Consider the following 18,678-nt stretch of genomic DNA (forward strand, 5'->3'; position numbering starts at 1 on the left):
TGCCCTAGATTCGAATAATCCATGTATTATAATAGACCGACTCCTCAGTAATTCATTGTCATGCTGGTAGCCTGTCCCCTGGGGATTCCCCATCCCAACCGCAGTCACTAACCCATCCCCCACTAATCCTCTATCCTTAGCCATGCTGCTAATCCTTCCTAATTCGTTTGTGATATGAGCACATTCCCTCTCCCAGTCCTCTCTTCCCTTCCTAATCTCTTCCTGAACATAGAGCATAAGTTCTTGTTTCTGCCTCTCTACCGCATCCTGTATTTGCTGAAATACCTCACTTTTAATCCCCTGGATTAGATCCTCCAACCAATCACTCCTTCTCTCTACAAATTTCCCTATTAATTTGTCTATAAATCTGTCCTCCTCCTCATCCCTGCTGGTGATTGACCTTGAACCCCTTCTAGTCATTGCAGTAACAATCTAGCCAAAAAGGCGCTCCTCAATACCTTGCACAATCTGCTAACACAATAGGTGAGTGAATCTCCAATCGTCGTCCCACGTGGTGGTAGAAGGGTTGCTGCCGGAGGTGAGGTCACGCGGTCAGAGGTCGGTGAGGTCTGCTTCCACACTGCACAGTATTTCCTCAACTATTTTGAATTACGCTAATTAAACTGTTTTTCTTCACTACCTTATGGCTCTGGTCAAAACCCAAGGTTTTTTCATTCACTTGTACATTCACTTATAGTCTTTTTCACTTCGAAGTTGCCTGATTACCCCTCCCACTCCACTAGTGAACCAGGAGCTCCCAACCTCACGTCCACCCAACATGATGGTCACAAGACAAGTGTGTGTGTGTGTGTGTGTGTGTGTGTGTGTGTGTGTGTGTGTGTGTGTGTGTGTGTGTGTGTGTGTGTGTGTGTGTGTGTGTGTGTGAGTGTGTGTATCGTTCCGTGATAATATGGTGAACACGAAAACTTGTTTGTGAACACGATTGCTTGAATGATCATATGTATGAACTGCCTCGTATGGGCCAATGACCCTTCTGCAGTGTTTAATATTTATAATAATATAATCAACATAACTCCATAAAGCTTATTGGGCCATGCAAGGCAGCTCCTATTATACCCACTCAAACTCAGCCATATATATATGTTTATCCTACACTTGAAACAAGCAAAGGATCCTAATTCTATTATGTTCTCCGGTAATTGTTTCCACAAATCCACAACGCGGGGACACTAAAAAACCCCGAAATCATCTCAAGATAACCTCAAGATAACCCTGTTACCAAACCAGTATTTACCCAGGTCCTTCCTAAATCTAAACATATATCCAATTTATTTGCATTGTTTCGTGGTATATTATTTGTTGATATATTTAATTCCTCATCATACTCATGTGAACTAGGCCAGTATGTTGATGCTGTTGCTATATATTCATGCTTAAAGTGATGAGGTTGGTATGCAGGCTGTGGCTTGCCCTCTAGTATGTTATGCTAGTGGATATGCTGGCCCAGGTATGTTGCTGCCACATATCAGCTTGGCACATATGTTGCTGCCACATATTGCCCTTAATAGTATGTTGCTCTCACCGGTAAGCTGCCCTTCCATCACCTGTCACAACACAATAATCTCAATCAATTATCTCCAAAATAACTATATCTAATCCTGAGGTGATTTGAGTCAACAAACTACAAGATTCTGATCTAATTGTTTACTGTTCAACGTTACAGTTCACGTCAGTTTATATTGTAATCTTGTGGGTGTTTCATGACCGATTTTGTAGAATATTTTGTTTGTTATAAGCTCTAATTAAGCGACTTGAACAGAAGACTTTATATAGTGAAAGACTTTGAACATAAGACAGTCTATAGTGAAATACTTTGAACAGAAGACATCTTATAATAATAGACTAGTTAGAAGCCATCTTATAACAATAGACTATGAACAGAATACATGTTAAAGTTTAAGACTTTGAACAAAAGTCATATTATAGTGAACTACACTGAACTGAGATTAACACAAACACATATGTTTCCACATATGATTCACAACTCAGGATATGTAGCGATTCTGCCTGTGCTTACCTGTCAGTATTCACGGGGTTGTGCTCTAGCTCTCTGGGTTCCACCTTCTAGCTGTCTGTAACAGGCGAGTTTTTTAATCATCTTAAAGAGTCGTGAATGGAGATGGCGTCAGTGAATTATTAATATCCTGTCACTTGACTCCCTTGTACAGCGGACTCCTTGCTTCTTGCTGGTCCTCGTTCGATCCCCCTGTGCCCAAGTGGTTGGGCAATATTCTTTCTCGTCGCACTATTCAAACTCCTTCACATATGCCTTTAAAGGACAGTAATGCCACACTGGAAAAGTGCTTTATACTCATAATTACTGCATTCTTCAGTGCGTTCTGCTTGCTGACCTCTTGTATAACATATGAGTGTTTCTCTATCGTTCTCAGTTTTCTTCAGCTTAAACTATTGTTCTCTTGTTCTACTTTGTATTCTAGTGAAAGAGGGTGTTGTTAACCCTCTTGTGTCCTCCGTTCAGTATTTTATATGTTGTGATCATATCTCCTTTGGTCATATTATTTTATATAGGTGTTACATAGAGTTCGTCTGATCAATCCTCGTGGCTTAGACACTAATTTGGAAATTAGTTTTTACTGCAAATATTATGGATTTTTTAATTATTAATTTTTATTTTACACAAGGTGTGGATGCTAATTGCTACAACTCTGCAGCTGTGACCTGTTCTCAGTCAGTTATTGCCTTCTAGTTAGGGATCTTATAAGATATAACACAATACCACTCTTTATAGTAACTTATATAGTACCTTGTGAGCGAAACTGTATCAAATTCTTTCAGGCAGTATTGGATAATGAAGGATATCGAGTCTTCTCTTTCTTGTTGCAACTTTGCAACTTTGTTGTGTAACTTTGTCAAGTCAGCCAAGCATAAGTTTCCTTCACTACAGCCGTGTTGCCTTGTGTGATAAAGTTTGTACCTCACCAGGTTATCTTGAGGTTATCTTGAGATGATTTCGGGGCTTTTTAGTGTCCCCGCGGCCCGGTCCTCGACCAGGCCTCCACCCCCAGGAAGCAGCCCGTGACAGCTGACTAACATCCAGGTACCTATTTTACTGCTAGGTAACAGGGGCATAGGGTGAAAGAAACTCTGCCCATTGTTTCTCCCCGGCGCTTGGGATCGAACCCAGGACCACAGGATCACAAGTCCAGCGTGCTGTCCGCTCGGCCGACCGGCTACCTCTTTACCATTTTTTTCATGATCATTTTATGAAAAAAAAGTTTGTATTTAAATTTTGCTTTCTAATAAAAACAAGAAAATTCGTGTACGTATAAGGTGTGTCAGTGATTGAGAGCAAAGTTCCGCTGTCAACATATCTTGAGTGCTTCGTGTCTGAGTGCCTCGTAATGGCAGAATATTAACAAAAGTTTTCCATATGCTTCACAACTTGTTTTTAGATAATTCTAATGTATTTCAGAGTAGCTTGGATGGGGTTCTTATATATTTAAGCGTTTCAGAGAAATTCTTATTGAATTCGCCGGTAATCTATATAAGTAAAAATGGAAATGTTCGTTTGTTCAAAATCGCTAAGCTCCGAAAGTTCTTCATCGATTGGTTTGAAATTTTCACACAACGTTCCATTCTCATCCAGCCAAGTTTTTATATATATACTATATAGATGTCACGTCTGTGACGGGTAAAAAAACGTGTTTTTTTTAAACTGTGTTTTTCATGTGTTTTTCATATGAGGGAAAACTTCGAAACCTCACTGAAAAGCAGACACCGTGAAGCGGTGGTCGTGCGAGTGCCAGATGCCAGGTGCCAGGTGCCAGATGGCAGGTGCCAGATGCCAGGGCCAGGTGGCACTAGTCGTATATAATCTTGACGCATTACTCCCGCCCTGGCCCCCCCCCCTTGCTAACTTCCCCACCCATTACTCAACACTGCTCCAAATTTGACCTTCACGACCTCTAGGGAATTGTTTTGTTTTCACTCTGAGACATTAAGCCCAAGATGCACCGAGTATTCCTCTGACACAAGTTCTTAAGAACATGTCAGTAAGAAAAGCTCAATATAAGGTCTATCTTTACCTGGTTGATACCTGGTTGATACCTGGTTGATACCTGGTTGATACCTGGTTGATACCTGGTTGATACCTGGTTGATACCTGGTTGATACCTGGTTGATACCTGGTTGATGGGGATCTGGGAGTTCTTCTACTCCCCAAGCCCGGCCCGAGGCCAGACTTGACTTGTGCGAGTTTGGTCCACCAGGCTGTTGCTTGGAGCGGCCCGCAGGCCCACATACCCACCACAGCCCGGTTGGTCCGGCACTCCTTGGAGGAATATATCTAGTTTCCTCTTGAACCTCTTTAACCCTGGAATAAAACCTATGCATCTGTCTGGCTGAGGTTAGAGGCTTGTAGATACGCCCGTGCAACTTTCTACAGTGGTAAGGTCACAGTGGAGTGTCTGGTTCGAACCCTCAGCCCCCTATTTTAAGTAGGACGTACTAGCTCCTACTGGGAGGACCAACGATTCGTTTGAAGTCTGAAATTGTGGTTTAAGTTTCCATAGAGTTTTTATCAAATTTTCCAGCTGTTCATCACACCAACTATGTAACCACATGTGTGTGCGCTGAGAGAGAGAGAGAGAGAGAGAGAGAGAGAGAGAGAGAGAGAGAGAGAGAGAGAGAGAGAGAGAGAGAGAGAGAGAGAGAGAGAGAGAGAGAGAGAGAAAGAGAGAGAGAGAGAGAGAGAGACAGACAGACAGACAGAGACAGAGAGAATGGAAGAGAGGGTGTTTAAGAGAGAGAATTAAAGGGAATAGGAGGGAGGGAGACATTTAATTAAGTGACAGTTTACCTTCAGTCCAGATGAGTGACAGATGACTGTAGACCAAGATGGAGAAGCATTAAGAAACTGCTAAGTTATATAACAACACAATACCATATTAACATTTCCCTGGAACTCTCGTTCATGAGTCATTAACAATTAACAAACCTCTAGATTCAGTAATTCTTTAAAGCTTAAATTTTCAGCTTTGTTAGATTTTTAAAAGCATAAGAAATTATATTTTATCTTATTATGTAAGTAGCTTTGCGTCTTGCCAATATACTGAGAACACTAAACATTTCGTAGTTTGTAATACTATATATATATATATATATATATATATATATATATATATATATATATATATATATATATATATATATATATATATATATATATATATATATATATTATTATTAAATATGACCGAAAAAGTAAGATTAATAATTCTAACACGAATTTTCTCAATCTTTCGTACATTTCTTTTCACTGTTGGAGGTAATTCAAAAATCAATTCTCCAAAATTCATTTTTATTTCTAGTCTGACGCGACACGGGCGCGTTTCGTAAAACTTATTACATTTTCAAAGACTTTAGTTTACAAATACACAACTGAATAGAACTTATGCATCTCGGATTTTGTTTATATCTACATTTGAGTGAGACTTGAAACCGGCCATATACTGCAGGTATGTTGACGACATTTTTACACAGGTACCTGATGTCAGACATCTGCAGGAGCTGAAGGAGGCATTTGAGCAGAGTTCCGTGCTGCGTTTCACTTACGAGATGGAAAAGGATGGGAAGCTGCCCTTTCTAGATGTAACAGTCATGGAAAAGAGCGGAGGTTTCCACACTGCAGTCTACACTAAGGAAACGAACATAGGAATGTGCCTAAATGCCAACAGCGACTGCCCAGACAGGTACAAGAGGAGTGTTGTTAACGCATATGTCGACCGTGCTCTCAGCCACAGCTCAGAATGGAAGCAAGTTGACGAAGAACTCTGTAGGGTAAGGCAGGTCCTAGTCAACAACGGCTTCTCCAATGGTTTCGTTGAAGACATCATAAGAAGGAAAGTGAAACGCCATGCAACCTCTGAAGAGACAACTAACACAACACCTATACCCCCAATTAGACAATTTTACAGGAACTTCTTTTCCACAGCTCATAAAACAGAGGAAAGGGTCCTGAAAGATATTGTTAATTGAAACGTTATCCCTACAGACAAAAATCAGAGGATACAACTGACGATTTACTATAAAACCAGAAAAACGGCCAGCCTACTCATGAGAAACTCTCCAGACACAAAGCAGAACGCTTTAAAATAGACCAACGTCGTCTATGCCTTCAAATGCCCACTTGGGGACTGTAAGCTCCAAAAAAACCAGTATATAGGCAAGACAACAACATCTCTTTCTAGGCGTTTAACGATGCATAAGCAACAGGGCTCCATTAAGGAACATATAATCTCTTCCCACAACCAAACCATCGCCAGAGAAATCCTAGTAAACAACACAGAAATCATCGATAGATACAGCGATAGCAGGCGGCTTGACGTTTGCGAGGCACTACACATTAAGAAGGCAACACCAGCAATCAACAGCCAATTATTGCACAACTATATTCTACCCACCTCAAGACTCCGCTCCAATATAGAAGCATCAAGAAATATGGACCAATAGGCTTTCTACAATCACTTCCATTTCAATACCCATTGTTTCGTGTTCTGTCTTGTGTTGATGAAATTAATACCCTATTAATGCCACCTCACCCCATCCACCTCACTCAAATGTAGATATAAACAAAATCCGAGATGTATAAGTTCTATTCAGTTGTGTATTTGTAAACTAAAGTCTTTGAAAATGTAATAAGTTTTACGAAACGCGCTCGTGTCGCGTCAGACTAGAAATAAAAATGAATTTTGGAGAATTGATTTTTGAATTACCTCCAACAGTGAAAAGAAATGTACGAAAGATTGAGAAAATTCGTGTTAGAATTATTAATCTTACTTTTTCGGTCATATTTAATAATATATGTCTACAGGAAAGACTGCTACCAAAATATACTAATATATATATATATATATATATATATATATATATATATATATATATATATATATATATATATATATATATATATATATATAGATACATATATATATATATATATATATATATATATATATATATATATATATATATATATATATATATATATATATATATAGTATTGTCTGCTACTAGAGAGGACCTACTAGCTCATAGTAGACTTAATTTAAAAAACAATTTGAAGGCACAAATTATAGGTAAATTATATAAAATATAATTTTTATTAATAATCCTTACATTTACCTTAATTAAATCAAGAGATTCAATTTTACAGATAGTAATTTACATAGAATTGTCTACTGATGTTGCTGCCTTAATAGAGACAAGATATATCTGGTAATTAGTAGAAGCACACACACACACACCTGCTGATTAGACCTTGGTGGCAGAGCTCTCTCGCTCTATGGCTCTATTAACGCATGACAAGCTGCTGGTCACTCCTCTACAGTCTCGTAATACTTATCACACAAGGTAAAATGGACCCAAAACCCCCTCCTTGTTAATATATAAATGTTACATTAACGAGGGCCATCAACGTTATATCTGCATTACGTAGTTTCATATATTAGCCTGGTGGATAGCGCGCAGGACTCGTAATTCTGTGGCGCGGGTTCGATTCCCGCACGAGGCAGAAACAAATGTGCAAAAGTTTCTTTCACCCTGAATGCCCCTGTTACCTAGCAGTAAAATAGGTATCTGGGAGTTAGTCAGTTATCACGGGCTGCTTCCTGGGGGTGGAGGCCTGGTCGAGGACCGGGCCGCGGGGACACTAAAGCCCCGAAATCATCTCAAGATAACCTCAAGATAACCTCAAGATATAATGTTCTTGGATATATTCTCTGTCTCATAACTCAATAAATCCTCCCTTCCCTATTTCACAACCATGAACCACAACCCCCTATTTTAACAACTCTGGTTATCTTGAGGTTATCTTGAGAGGATTTCGGGGCTTTTTAGTGTCCCGGCGGCCCGGTCCTCGACCAGGCCTCCACCCCCAGGAAGCAGCCCGTGACAGCTAACTAACACCCAGGTACCTATTTTACTGCTAGGTAACAGGGGGCATAGGGTGAAAGAAACTCTGCCTATTGTTTCTCGCCGGCGCCCGGGCCACACCTAAACCACAACCCCCTTAATAACAATGTACCATGACATCATATCTCACAACCATGCCCCTAATGTGTCACCTGTAACCATCCTGTACCTCTGACACCTGAACTAGGGTGTTCCACAACCATGCCCCTAATATGTCACCTGTAACCATCCTGTACCTCTGACACCTGAACTAGGGTGTTCCACAACCATGCACCAACCGGGTCTAATTGGTCGTTACAGTACGGGCCGTGGAGGGCGGAGTGGCGGCTCTACCCTGCGACTTTGAACACAAAGCCGACGACTCTGTGTTCCTCATCCTGTGGTTCAACGGCAACCTTACTACCCCCATATACAAGTAAGTATGGCAACCTCACTACACCCATACACAAGTAAGTATGGCAACCTCCCTACACCCATATATAGGTAAGTATGGCAACCTCACTACACCCCATATATAGGTAAGTATGGCAACCTCACTACACCCCATATACTAATATGGCAACCTCATTACACCCATATACAAGTAAGTATGGCAACCTCACTACACCCATATACTAGTATGGCAACCTCACTACACCCCATATATATATATATATATATATATATATATATATATATATATATATATATATATATATATATATATATATATATATATATATATATATATATATATATATATAAGTAAAGAAACCTCCCTGCACCCCATATATAAGTATGGCAACCTCACTACCTCCATATATAAGTATGGCAACCTTACTACACCCCATATATAAGTATGGCAACCTTACTACACCCCATATATAAGTATAGCAACCTCACTACCCCCATATATAAGTATGGCAACCTTACTACACCCCATATATAAGTATGGCAACCTTACTACACCCCATATATAAGTATGGCAACCTTACTACCCCCATATATAAGTATGGCAACCTCACTACACCCCATATATAAGTATGGCAACCTTACTACACCCCATATATAAGTATGGCAACCTTACTACACCCCATATATAAGTATAGCAACCTCACTACCCCCATATATAAGTATGGCAACCTTACTACACCCCATATATAAGTATGGCAACCTTACTACACCCCATATATAAGTATAGCAACCTCACTACCCCCATATATAAGTATGGCAACCTTACTACACCCCATATATAAGTATGGCAACCTTACTACACCCCATATATAAGTATAGCAACCTCACTACCCCCATATATAAGTATGGCAACCTTACTACACCCCATATATAAGTATGGCAACCTTACTACACCCCATATATAAGTATGGCAACCTTACTACACCCCATATATAAGTATGGCAACCTTACTACCCCCATATATAAGTATGGCAACCTCACTACACCCCATATATAAGTATGGCAACCTTACTACACCCCATATATAAGTATGGCAACCTTACTACACCCCATATATAAGTATAGCAACCTCACTACCCCCATATATAAGTATGGCAACCTTACTACACCCCATATATAAGTATGGCAACCTTACTACACCCCATATATAAGTATAGCAACCTCACTACCCCCATATATAAGTATGGCAACCTTACTACACCCCATATATAAGTATGGCAACCTTACTACACCCCATATATAAGTATAGCAACCTCACTACCCCCATATATAAGTATGGCAACCTTACTACACCCCATATATAAGTATGGCAACCTTACTACACCCCATATATAAGTATGGCAACCTTACTACACCCCATATATAAGTATAGCAACCTCACTACACCCCATATATAAGTATGGCAACCTCACTACACCCCATATGTAAGTATGGCAACCTCACTACACCCCATATGTAAGTATGGCAACCTCACTACACCCCATATGTAAGTATGGCAACCTTACTACACCCCATATATAAGTATAGCAACCTCACTACCCCCATATATAAGTATGGCAACCTTACTACACCCCATATATAAGTATGGCAACCTTACTACACCCCATATATAAGTATGGCAACCTTACTACACCCCATATATAAGTATAGCAACCTCACTACACCCCATATGTAAGTATGGCAACCTGGCTACAAGAAAGTAGGCAAAAATCCTCTAAGCTTGAAGTAAATCAGCTTAACTTACACATTATAATCAAATCAGCACCACGAAAATTGACACCAAAAAATGTATTAGACTTACCCTATTTTTCAGGCTGTATTGTCTAAGACTGGAAACTGAATTACTTACAGGCGGTGTTTAATATGAAAATTACATTTGAATATTATTAATTAGAAGCAACCCCAGGAGTGTGGAAGTTGGAAAATACCTAATAAAGGTTATGATACGTCGTGCTTCATGATACGTGGTACGTGATACGTGCTTCATGATACGTGGTACGTGATACGTGCTTCGCGATACGTGGTATGCGATACGTGGTACACGATACGTGGTACGCGATACGTGGTACGCGATACGTGGTACACGATACGTGGTACACGATACATGGTACACGATACATGGTACGCGATACGTGGTACACGATACGTGGTACGCAATACGTGGTACGCGATACGTGGTACATGATACGTGGTACGCGATACGTGCTACACGATACGTGGTACGCGATACGTGCTTCACGATACGTGCTACACGATACATGCTACACGATACATGCTACACGATACATGCTACACGATACATGATACACGATACATGCTACACGAAACATGCTACACGATACATGCTACACGATACATGATACACGAAACATGCTACACGATACATGCTACACGATACATGCCACACGATACGTGCTACACGATACATGATACACGATACATGCTACATGCTTCACGATACATGCTACACGATACATGCTACATAAAGCAAATATCCAAAGACTGTAAATGTCGAATTTCTCATCATAAACATTTAGTAAGAAGTGGCAAAATGTTTAAGATTCTTTAAACATTTTTATTAACATACCGACTTAATTAGGTCTTAGAATGGTCTCACTTAATGGTCCAAGATGGACCGAAACGTGGTCGTCTCCTCATCTTGTGGTCCGGGGTCTGGTCATTATATCCTCAGCCTCATTATATTCACCTAGTTGTGCTTGCGGGGGTTGAGCTTTGGCTCTTTGGTCCCGCCTCTCAACTGTCAATCAACTGGTGTACAGGTTCCTGAGCCTACTGGGCTCTATCATATCTACACTTGAAACTGTGTATGGAGTGTGTGAGTGAAAGTGTGTGTGTGTGTGTGTGTGTGTGTGTGTGTGTGTGTGTGTGTGTGTGTGTGTGTGTGTGTGTGTGTGTGTGTGTGTGTGTGCACGCACGCGCGTTTGGGTAGCATGCCAATATTTTTAAGTAATTCTGAGAGTAGTGAATATCAGGTTATTTGAAGATCATCGTAGGATTGAGAAATGATTCGTGATTTGTGCTACAGTGTACGAAAATGGTTCGTGATTAGAACTACAGTGTTCGAAAATGGTTCGTGATTAGTGCTACAGTGTACGAAAATGGTTCGTGATTAGCACTACAGTGTACGAAAATGGTTCGTGATTAGTACTACAGTGTACGAAAATGGTTCGTGATTAGTACTACAGTGTACGAAAATGGTTCGTGATTAGCACTACAGTGTACGAAAATGGTTCGTGATTAGTACTACAGTGTACGAAAATGGTTCGTGATTAGCACTACAGTGTACGAAAATGATTCGTGATTAGTACTACAGTGTACGAAAATGGTTCGTGATTAGCACTACAGTGTACGAAGATCCATGAGGCTGGCTGGCCCTTCTCCAGGACCCGGCAACGTTGATGAGACACAAACATATAAGGCACAGACACCGAAACATCTCACGAGAGAAGAGTGAGATCAGCGGCCCCAATACAAGTGTCTCAAGCTTGAAGCATCGGAAATAATATCCGTCAGTGGAGCTGCCAGATAGTCGCGAGAGAGAGAGAGAGAGAGAGAGAGATAGAGAGAGAGAGAGAGAGAGAGAGAGAGAGAGAGAGAGAGAGAGAGAGTCGGAGATGGACTCCCACATGCCTCTCACCGGGGGGGGGGGGGGGATGCTGCTTAAAATAGTAGTCATCCATCAGTCTCAGGAGACTATGGAGTTGCGCTCAGGTTGTCGGTCTGGAGTGGCCTCTCCAGGGCGCAAAGTCAGGGTAGGTTGATACAGAGGGAGAAGCTGTTACCCATGCATCAGGTCCCCCCCTCTCTCCACGGGGGAGGGGATGCTACTTAGAAATCTGTATATTAGAGAACTGCATCAGCGATGCCTCTTGTGGAATTGAGTGCCGTCAAACGCTTTGTTTTCCAAAACATTGGAGAGTATCTCTTGAGGTTAGTTATCTTGAGATGATTTCGGGGCTTTAGTGTCCCTGCGGCCCGGTCCTCGACCAGGCCTCCACCCCCAGGAAGCAGCCCGTGACAGCTGACTAACACCCAGGTACCTATTTTACTGCTAGGTAACAGAGGCATAGGGTGAAAGAAACTCTGCCCATTGTTTCTCGCCGGCGCCCGGGATCGAACCCGGGACCACAGGATCACAAGTCCAGTGTGCTGTCTGCTCGACCGACCGGCTCCCTGTGAGTAAGTCGGGGTGCTTCCTCCTCTCTCCCACAGCCGACATACCGCCAAGATTATGTTCTCTGATGCTCAATTACATTAATTAACTAACTAATATATTAACGAAGCTGAGGTCTATAATCATATATTATTTAGTTATATATATGTGTAATTGACGATCACGAAACACTGATCATTTGTATGCGGAAAATCCACAGAGAAATGGACAAGAAAGATGAATGTTTCGACCGAAATGTACATATTTATATATGTATTTATATTACAAAATACTTATACAGCTAATATATATATACATGTGTCCTTGTTTTCTTGTTCTTTGGATGAATCAAAGTTAAAATTAGCACACTTGAGTACATATAAAACATTAAATTGTCAACACGCGGGTCTCTGAAGCACTCCTAATTGGCTTAAGCTAGTTTGCCTTGCATCTCTCGCTTCCTATTGGCTGAACCACTTCATATCTGACTGTTAGAGGCTGGAGAAAGAACCGAACAGGCGACCTCCACTATCCTGAGGCTAACAAGCCCAACACAGAACGACTCTTGACAGCTTGAGTGATGAAGATATAGCCAGCCATGAGGTGACACGGGGAGACAATGACAAGTCACTCTCCACAAGTTCAATCAATGGCAATTTTAGTTCTGAGAATAGTCGGTATAGTCATTAAATTTCAATGAAGAAATTGGTAAGTACTTCAGCAGAGTCTGTGAGGCTTGACTGGGCGCGTGACCGAGTCCACCAGCCCGTCCCTAGCCAAGAACTATACTTTAATGTACATATTATAAAAGTCCCTTTTTGAAACAAATCCACTTTGTAAAAAATAAAATGCCCCCAAAATGGATATGTAAATGTGGATCAAGACGCTATTTAATGTTTTTTTTTTAGCCTCATCTAAGCTTATGTTATGCCTATTACTAATTGGATTAAGCTTTCTATTTCCCTATTTTATATTCTCTCTTTATTTGCATTGAGGATATATGGTTTTTCACTCTCAAATGTTTAGTTCCGAAAACATAGTGATGTATGGTGTACAGTGATAGTGATGTATGGTGTACAGTGATAGTGCTGTATGGTGCACAGTGATAGTGATGTATGGTGTACAGTGATAGTGATGTATGGTGTACAGTGATAGTGATGTATGGTGTACAGTGATAGTGATGTATGGTGTACAGTGATAGTGATGTATGGTGTACAGTGATAGTGCTGTATGGTGCACAGTGATAGTGATGTATGGTGTACAGTGATAGTGATGTATGGTGTACAGTGATAGTGCTGTATGGTGCACAGTGATAGTGATGTATGGTGTACAGTGATAGTGATGTATGGTGTACAGTGATAGTGATGTATGGTGTACAGTGATAGTGATGTATGGTGCACAGTGATAGTGATGTATGGTGCACAGTGATAGTGATGTATGGTGTACAGTGATAGTGATGTATGGTGCACAGTGATAGTGATGCATGGTGCACAGTGATAGTGATGTATGGTGCACAGTGCATCACAGTGATAGTGATGTATGGTGCACAGTGCATCAGTGATAGTGACGCATGATGCACAGTGCGTCACATAACTGGGGTACCTCCCCTTCCCACTGTGATTCACTGGCAACATTGCATATGCATTTCATGAAGGAAAATGGCCGCTCCATCAATCCCAGTCGCGCTGTGATTTACCGATCTCAATAAAATCAAAACTGGATTCATCATACGGCCATTTTACACTCCAGCTGACTTGGTTACGACCAAGAAAGCTGTATTTCATGTGAAATACAGCTTTCAAGCGGTTGTATTTATGCGGTTTCTCAAGGCCAACGCATTCGCTAATCCACATATTCGCTAATCCGCTAATACACCTAGAAGGGATAAGACGAATAAGATACAGGAATACACCTATACACAGAGAAGTATACTGTATTTGTTGGTGTATACTCCCTAAGAGGTTACCTAAGTCCTGTCCAATGTACAGGGTTGGGGTTCACTCACTTTTTTGGGTAGTAAGTCGTTGTGGTGGTGTTAGTAATCCTCCTACGGTTGATTGGCCTTAAGTCCAGCAGCAACATCGGACTTAACAATACTGAAACACCCTTCCAACACTGTCTTGGTACCACTCGGAAAACATAGTTGTGTTGCCGGAGGAATACAAGAGGTTATAGATCTGTTTTCCCGTAATTTATTCAATTCAATCTCAACACTCTGCCCTACTTAACAATCCCAACACCCTGATGTTGGGTCCTGAAGATCACTACTCTTGCAACTGCAAACAAGAACTAGCAACAACCTTCCTGATTGCCTGTCTGTTCTCCAGCATTCAGAGAATCCAAGGATTCTCTCTCAGACAACTCAGACAGTCGAAGCTTTATCAGCTTGGGAGGAAACACCAGGCCAGATCAAGCTTAGTGTTACAATTACTCGGAGGAGAGCACGTCTGTGGTTAGTTTGGTGTTATCTAACCAACTAACAATTGATATCCTCAAGGGTTATGAAGATATCAATTGTGCTTCACCTCGATCCATGAGTACTGTAAAATGAGACAAAGTAGGTTATGTCGAACTTCTTTATTTTGATTCTTGATAACCTTGTGACTACCATGGTGACTCTGTGACTACCATGGTGACCCCTGTGACTACTATGGTGACCCCTGTGACTACCATGGTGACCCCTGTGACTACCATGGTGACCCCTGTGACTACCATGGTGACCCCTGTGACTACCATGGTGACCCCTGTGACTACCATGGTGACCCCTGTGACCCCTGTGACTACCATGGTGACTCTGTGACTACCATGGTGACTCTGTGACTACCATGGTGACTCTGTGACTACCATGGTGACCCCTGTGACTACCATGGTGACCCCTGTGACTATCATGGTGACTCTGTGACTACCATGGTGACTCTGTGACTACCATGGTGACTCTGAGACTACCATGGTGACTCTGTGACAACCATGGTGACTCTGAGACTACCATGGTGACCCCTGTGACCCCTGTGACTACCATGGTGACTCTGTGACTACCATGGTGACTCTGTGACTACCATGGTGACTCTGAGACTACCATGGTGACCCCTGTGACCCCTGTGACTACCATGGTGACTCTGTGACTACCATGGTGACTCTGTGACTACCATGGTGACCCCTGTGACTACCATGGTGACCCCTGTGACTACCATGGTGACCCCTGTGACTATCATGGTGACTCTGTGACTACCATGGTGACTCTGTGACTACCATGGTGACTCTGAGACTACCATGGTGACCCCTGTGACCCCTGTGACTACCATGGTGACTCTGTGACTACCATGGTGACTCTGTGACTACCATGGTGACCCCTGTGACTACTATGGTGACCCCTGTGACTACCATGGTGACCCCTGTGACTACCATGGTGACCCCTGTGACTATCATGGTGACTCTGTGACTACCATTAGGGGGCCTCGTAGCCTGGTGGATAGCGCGTAGGACTCGTAATTCTGTGGCGCGGGTTCGATTCCCGCACGAGGCAGAAACAAATGGGCAAAGTTTCTTTCACCCTGAATGCCCCTGTTACCTAGCAGTAAATAGGTACCTGGGTGTTAGTCAGCTGTCACGGGCTGCTTCCTGGGGGTGGAGGCCTGGTCAAGGACCGGGCCGCGGGGACACTAAAGCCCCGAAATCAACTCAAGATAACCTCAAGATAACCAGGGTGACCCTGTGACTACCATGGTGACCCCTGTGACTATCATGGTGACTCTGTGACTACCATGGTGACCCTGTGACTACCATGGTGACCCCTGTGACTATCATGGTGACTCTGTGACTACCATGGTGACCCTGTGACTACCATGGTGACTCCGTTACTATCATGGTGACCCATGTGACTACCATGGTGACCCCTGTGACTACCATGGTGACTCTGTGACTACCATGGTGACTCCTGTGACTACCATGGTGACCCCTGTGACTACCATGGTGACCCATGTGACTACCATGGTGACCCTGTGACAACCATGGTGACCCCTGTGACTACCATGGTGACTCTGTGACTACCTTGGTGACCCCTGTGACTACCATGGTGACTCTGTGACTACCATGGTGACTCTGTGGCTACCATGGTGACCCTGTGACCCCTGTGACTACCATGGTGACCCTGTGACTACCATGGTGACCCCTGTGACCCCTGTGATTACCATGGTGACCCCTGTGACCCCTGTGACTACCATGGTGACTCTGTGACTACCATGGGGACAACTGTGACTACCTTGGTGACTCTGTGACTATCATGGTGACTCTGTGACTACCATGGTGACCCTGTGACTACCATGGTGACTCTGTGACTACCATGGTGACTCTGTGACTACCATGGTGACTCTGTGACTACCATGGTGACCCCTGTGACTATCATGGTGACTCTGTGACTACCATGGTGACCCCTGTGACTACCATTGTGACCCTGTGACTACCATGGTGACCCCTGTGACTACCATGGTGACCCCTGTGACTACCATGGTGACTCTGTGACTACCATGGTGACTCTGTGACTACCATGGTGACTCTGTGACTACCATGGTGACCCTGTGACCCCTGTGACTACCATGGTGACCCTGTGACTACCATGGTGACCCTGTGACTACCATGGTGACTCTGTGACTACCATGGTGACTCTGTGACTACCATGGTGACTGTGACTACCATGGTGACCCCTGTGACTACCATGGTGACCCTGTGACTACCATGGTGACCCTGTGACCCCTGTGACTACCATGGTGACCCTGTGACCCCTGTGACTACCATGGTGACCCTGTGACCCCTGTGACTGCCATGGTGACCCTGTGACTACCATGGTGACCCCTGTGACTACCATGGTGACCCTGTGACCCCTGTGACTACCATGGTGACCCTGTGACTACCATGGTGACCCCTGTGACTACCATGGTGACCCTGTGACTACCATGGTGACCCTGTGACTACCATGGTGACCCTGTGACCCCTGTGACTACCATGGTGACCCTGTGACCCCTGTGACTACCATGGTGACCCTGTGACCCCTGTGACTACCATGGTGACCCTGTGACCCTTGTGACTACCATGGTGACCCTGTGACCCCTGTGACTACCATGGTGACCCTGTGACTACCATGGTGACCCCTGTGACTACCATGGTGACTCTGTGACTACCATGGTGACCCCTGTGACTACCATGGTGACCTCTGTGACTACCATGGTGACTCTGTGACTACCATGGTGACTCTGTGACTACCATGGTGACCCTGTGACTACCATGGTGACCCCTGTGACTATCATGGTGACCCTGTGACTACCATGGTGACCCCTGTGACTACCATGGTGACCCCTGTGACTACCATGGTGACCCCTGTGACCCCTGTGACTACCATGGTGACTCTGTGACTACCATGGTGACTCTGTGACTACCATGGTGACTCTGTGACTACCATGGTGACCCCTGTGACTACCATGGTGACCCCTGTGACTATCATGGTGACTCTGTGACTACCATGGTGACTCTGTGACTACCATGGTGACTCTGAGACTACCATGGTGACTCTGTGACAACCATGGTGACTCTGAGACTACCATGGTGACCCTGTGACCCCTGTGACTACCATGGTGACTCTGTGACTACCATGGTGACTCTGTGACTACCATGGTGACTCTGAGACTACCATGGTGACCCCTGTGACCCCTGTGACTACCATGGTGACTCTGTGACTACCATGGTGACTCTGTGACTACCATGGTGACCCCTGTGACTACCATGGTGACCCCTGTGACTACCATGGTGACCCCTGTGACTATCATGGTGACTCTGTGACTACCATGGTGACTCTGTGACTACCATGGTGACTCTGAGACTACCATGGTGACCCCTGTGACCCCTGTGACTACCATGGTGACTCTGTGACTACCATGGTGACTCTGTGACTACCATGGTGACCCCTGTGACTACTATGGTGACCCCTGTGACTACCATGGTGACCCCTGTGACTACCATGGTGACCCCTGTGACTATCATGGTGACTCTGTGACTACCATTAGGGGGCCTCGTAGCCTGGTGGATAGCGCGTAGGACTCGTAATTCTG

General features: G+C 43.4%; 1 protein-coding gene across 1 annotated transcript in view; it reads left to right on the plus strand.

Moving 5' to 3' along the window:
• The window catches only part of LOC123767187 (serine-rich adhesin for platelets), a 188,725-nt gene that overhangs the window by 111,550 nt on the left and 58,497 nt on the right, over nucleotides 1-18,678 (plus strand). Inside the window, exon 2 of the mRNA XM_069304940.1 lies at nucleotides 8,254-8,368. Coding sequence (XP_069161041.1) covers nucleotides 8,254-8,368 — 115 coding nt within the window. The remainder of the gene's footprint in view (nucleotides 1-8,253; nucleotides 8,369-18,678) is intronic.

Source organism: Procambarus clarkii, chromosome 53, assembly GCF_040958095.1.
Source record: "Procambarus clarkii isolate CNS0578487 chromosome 53, FALCON_Pclarkii_2.0, whole genome shotgun sequence".
NCBI classification, from domain to species: domain Eukaryota; kingdom Metazoa; phylum Arthropoda; class Malacostraca; order Decapoda; family Cambaridae; genus Procambarus; species Procambarus clarkii.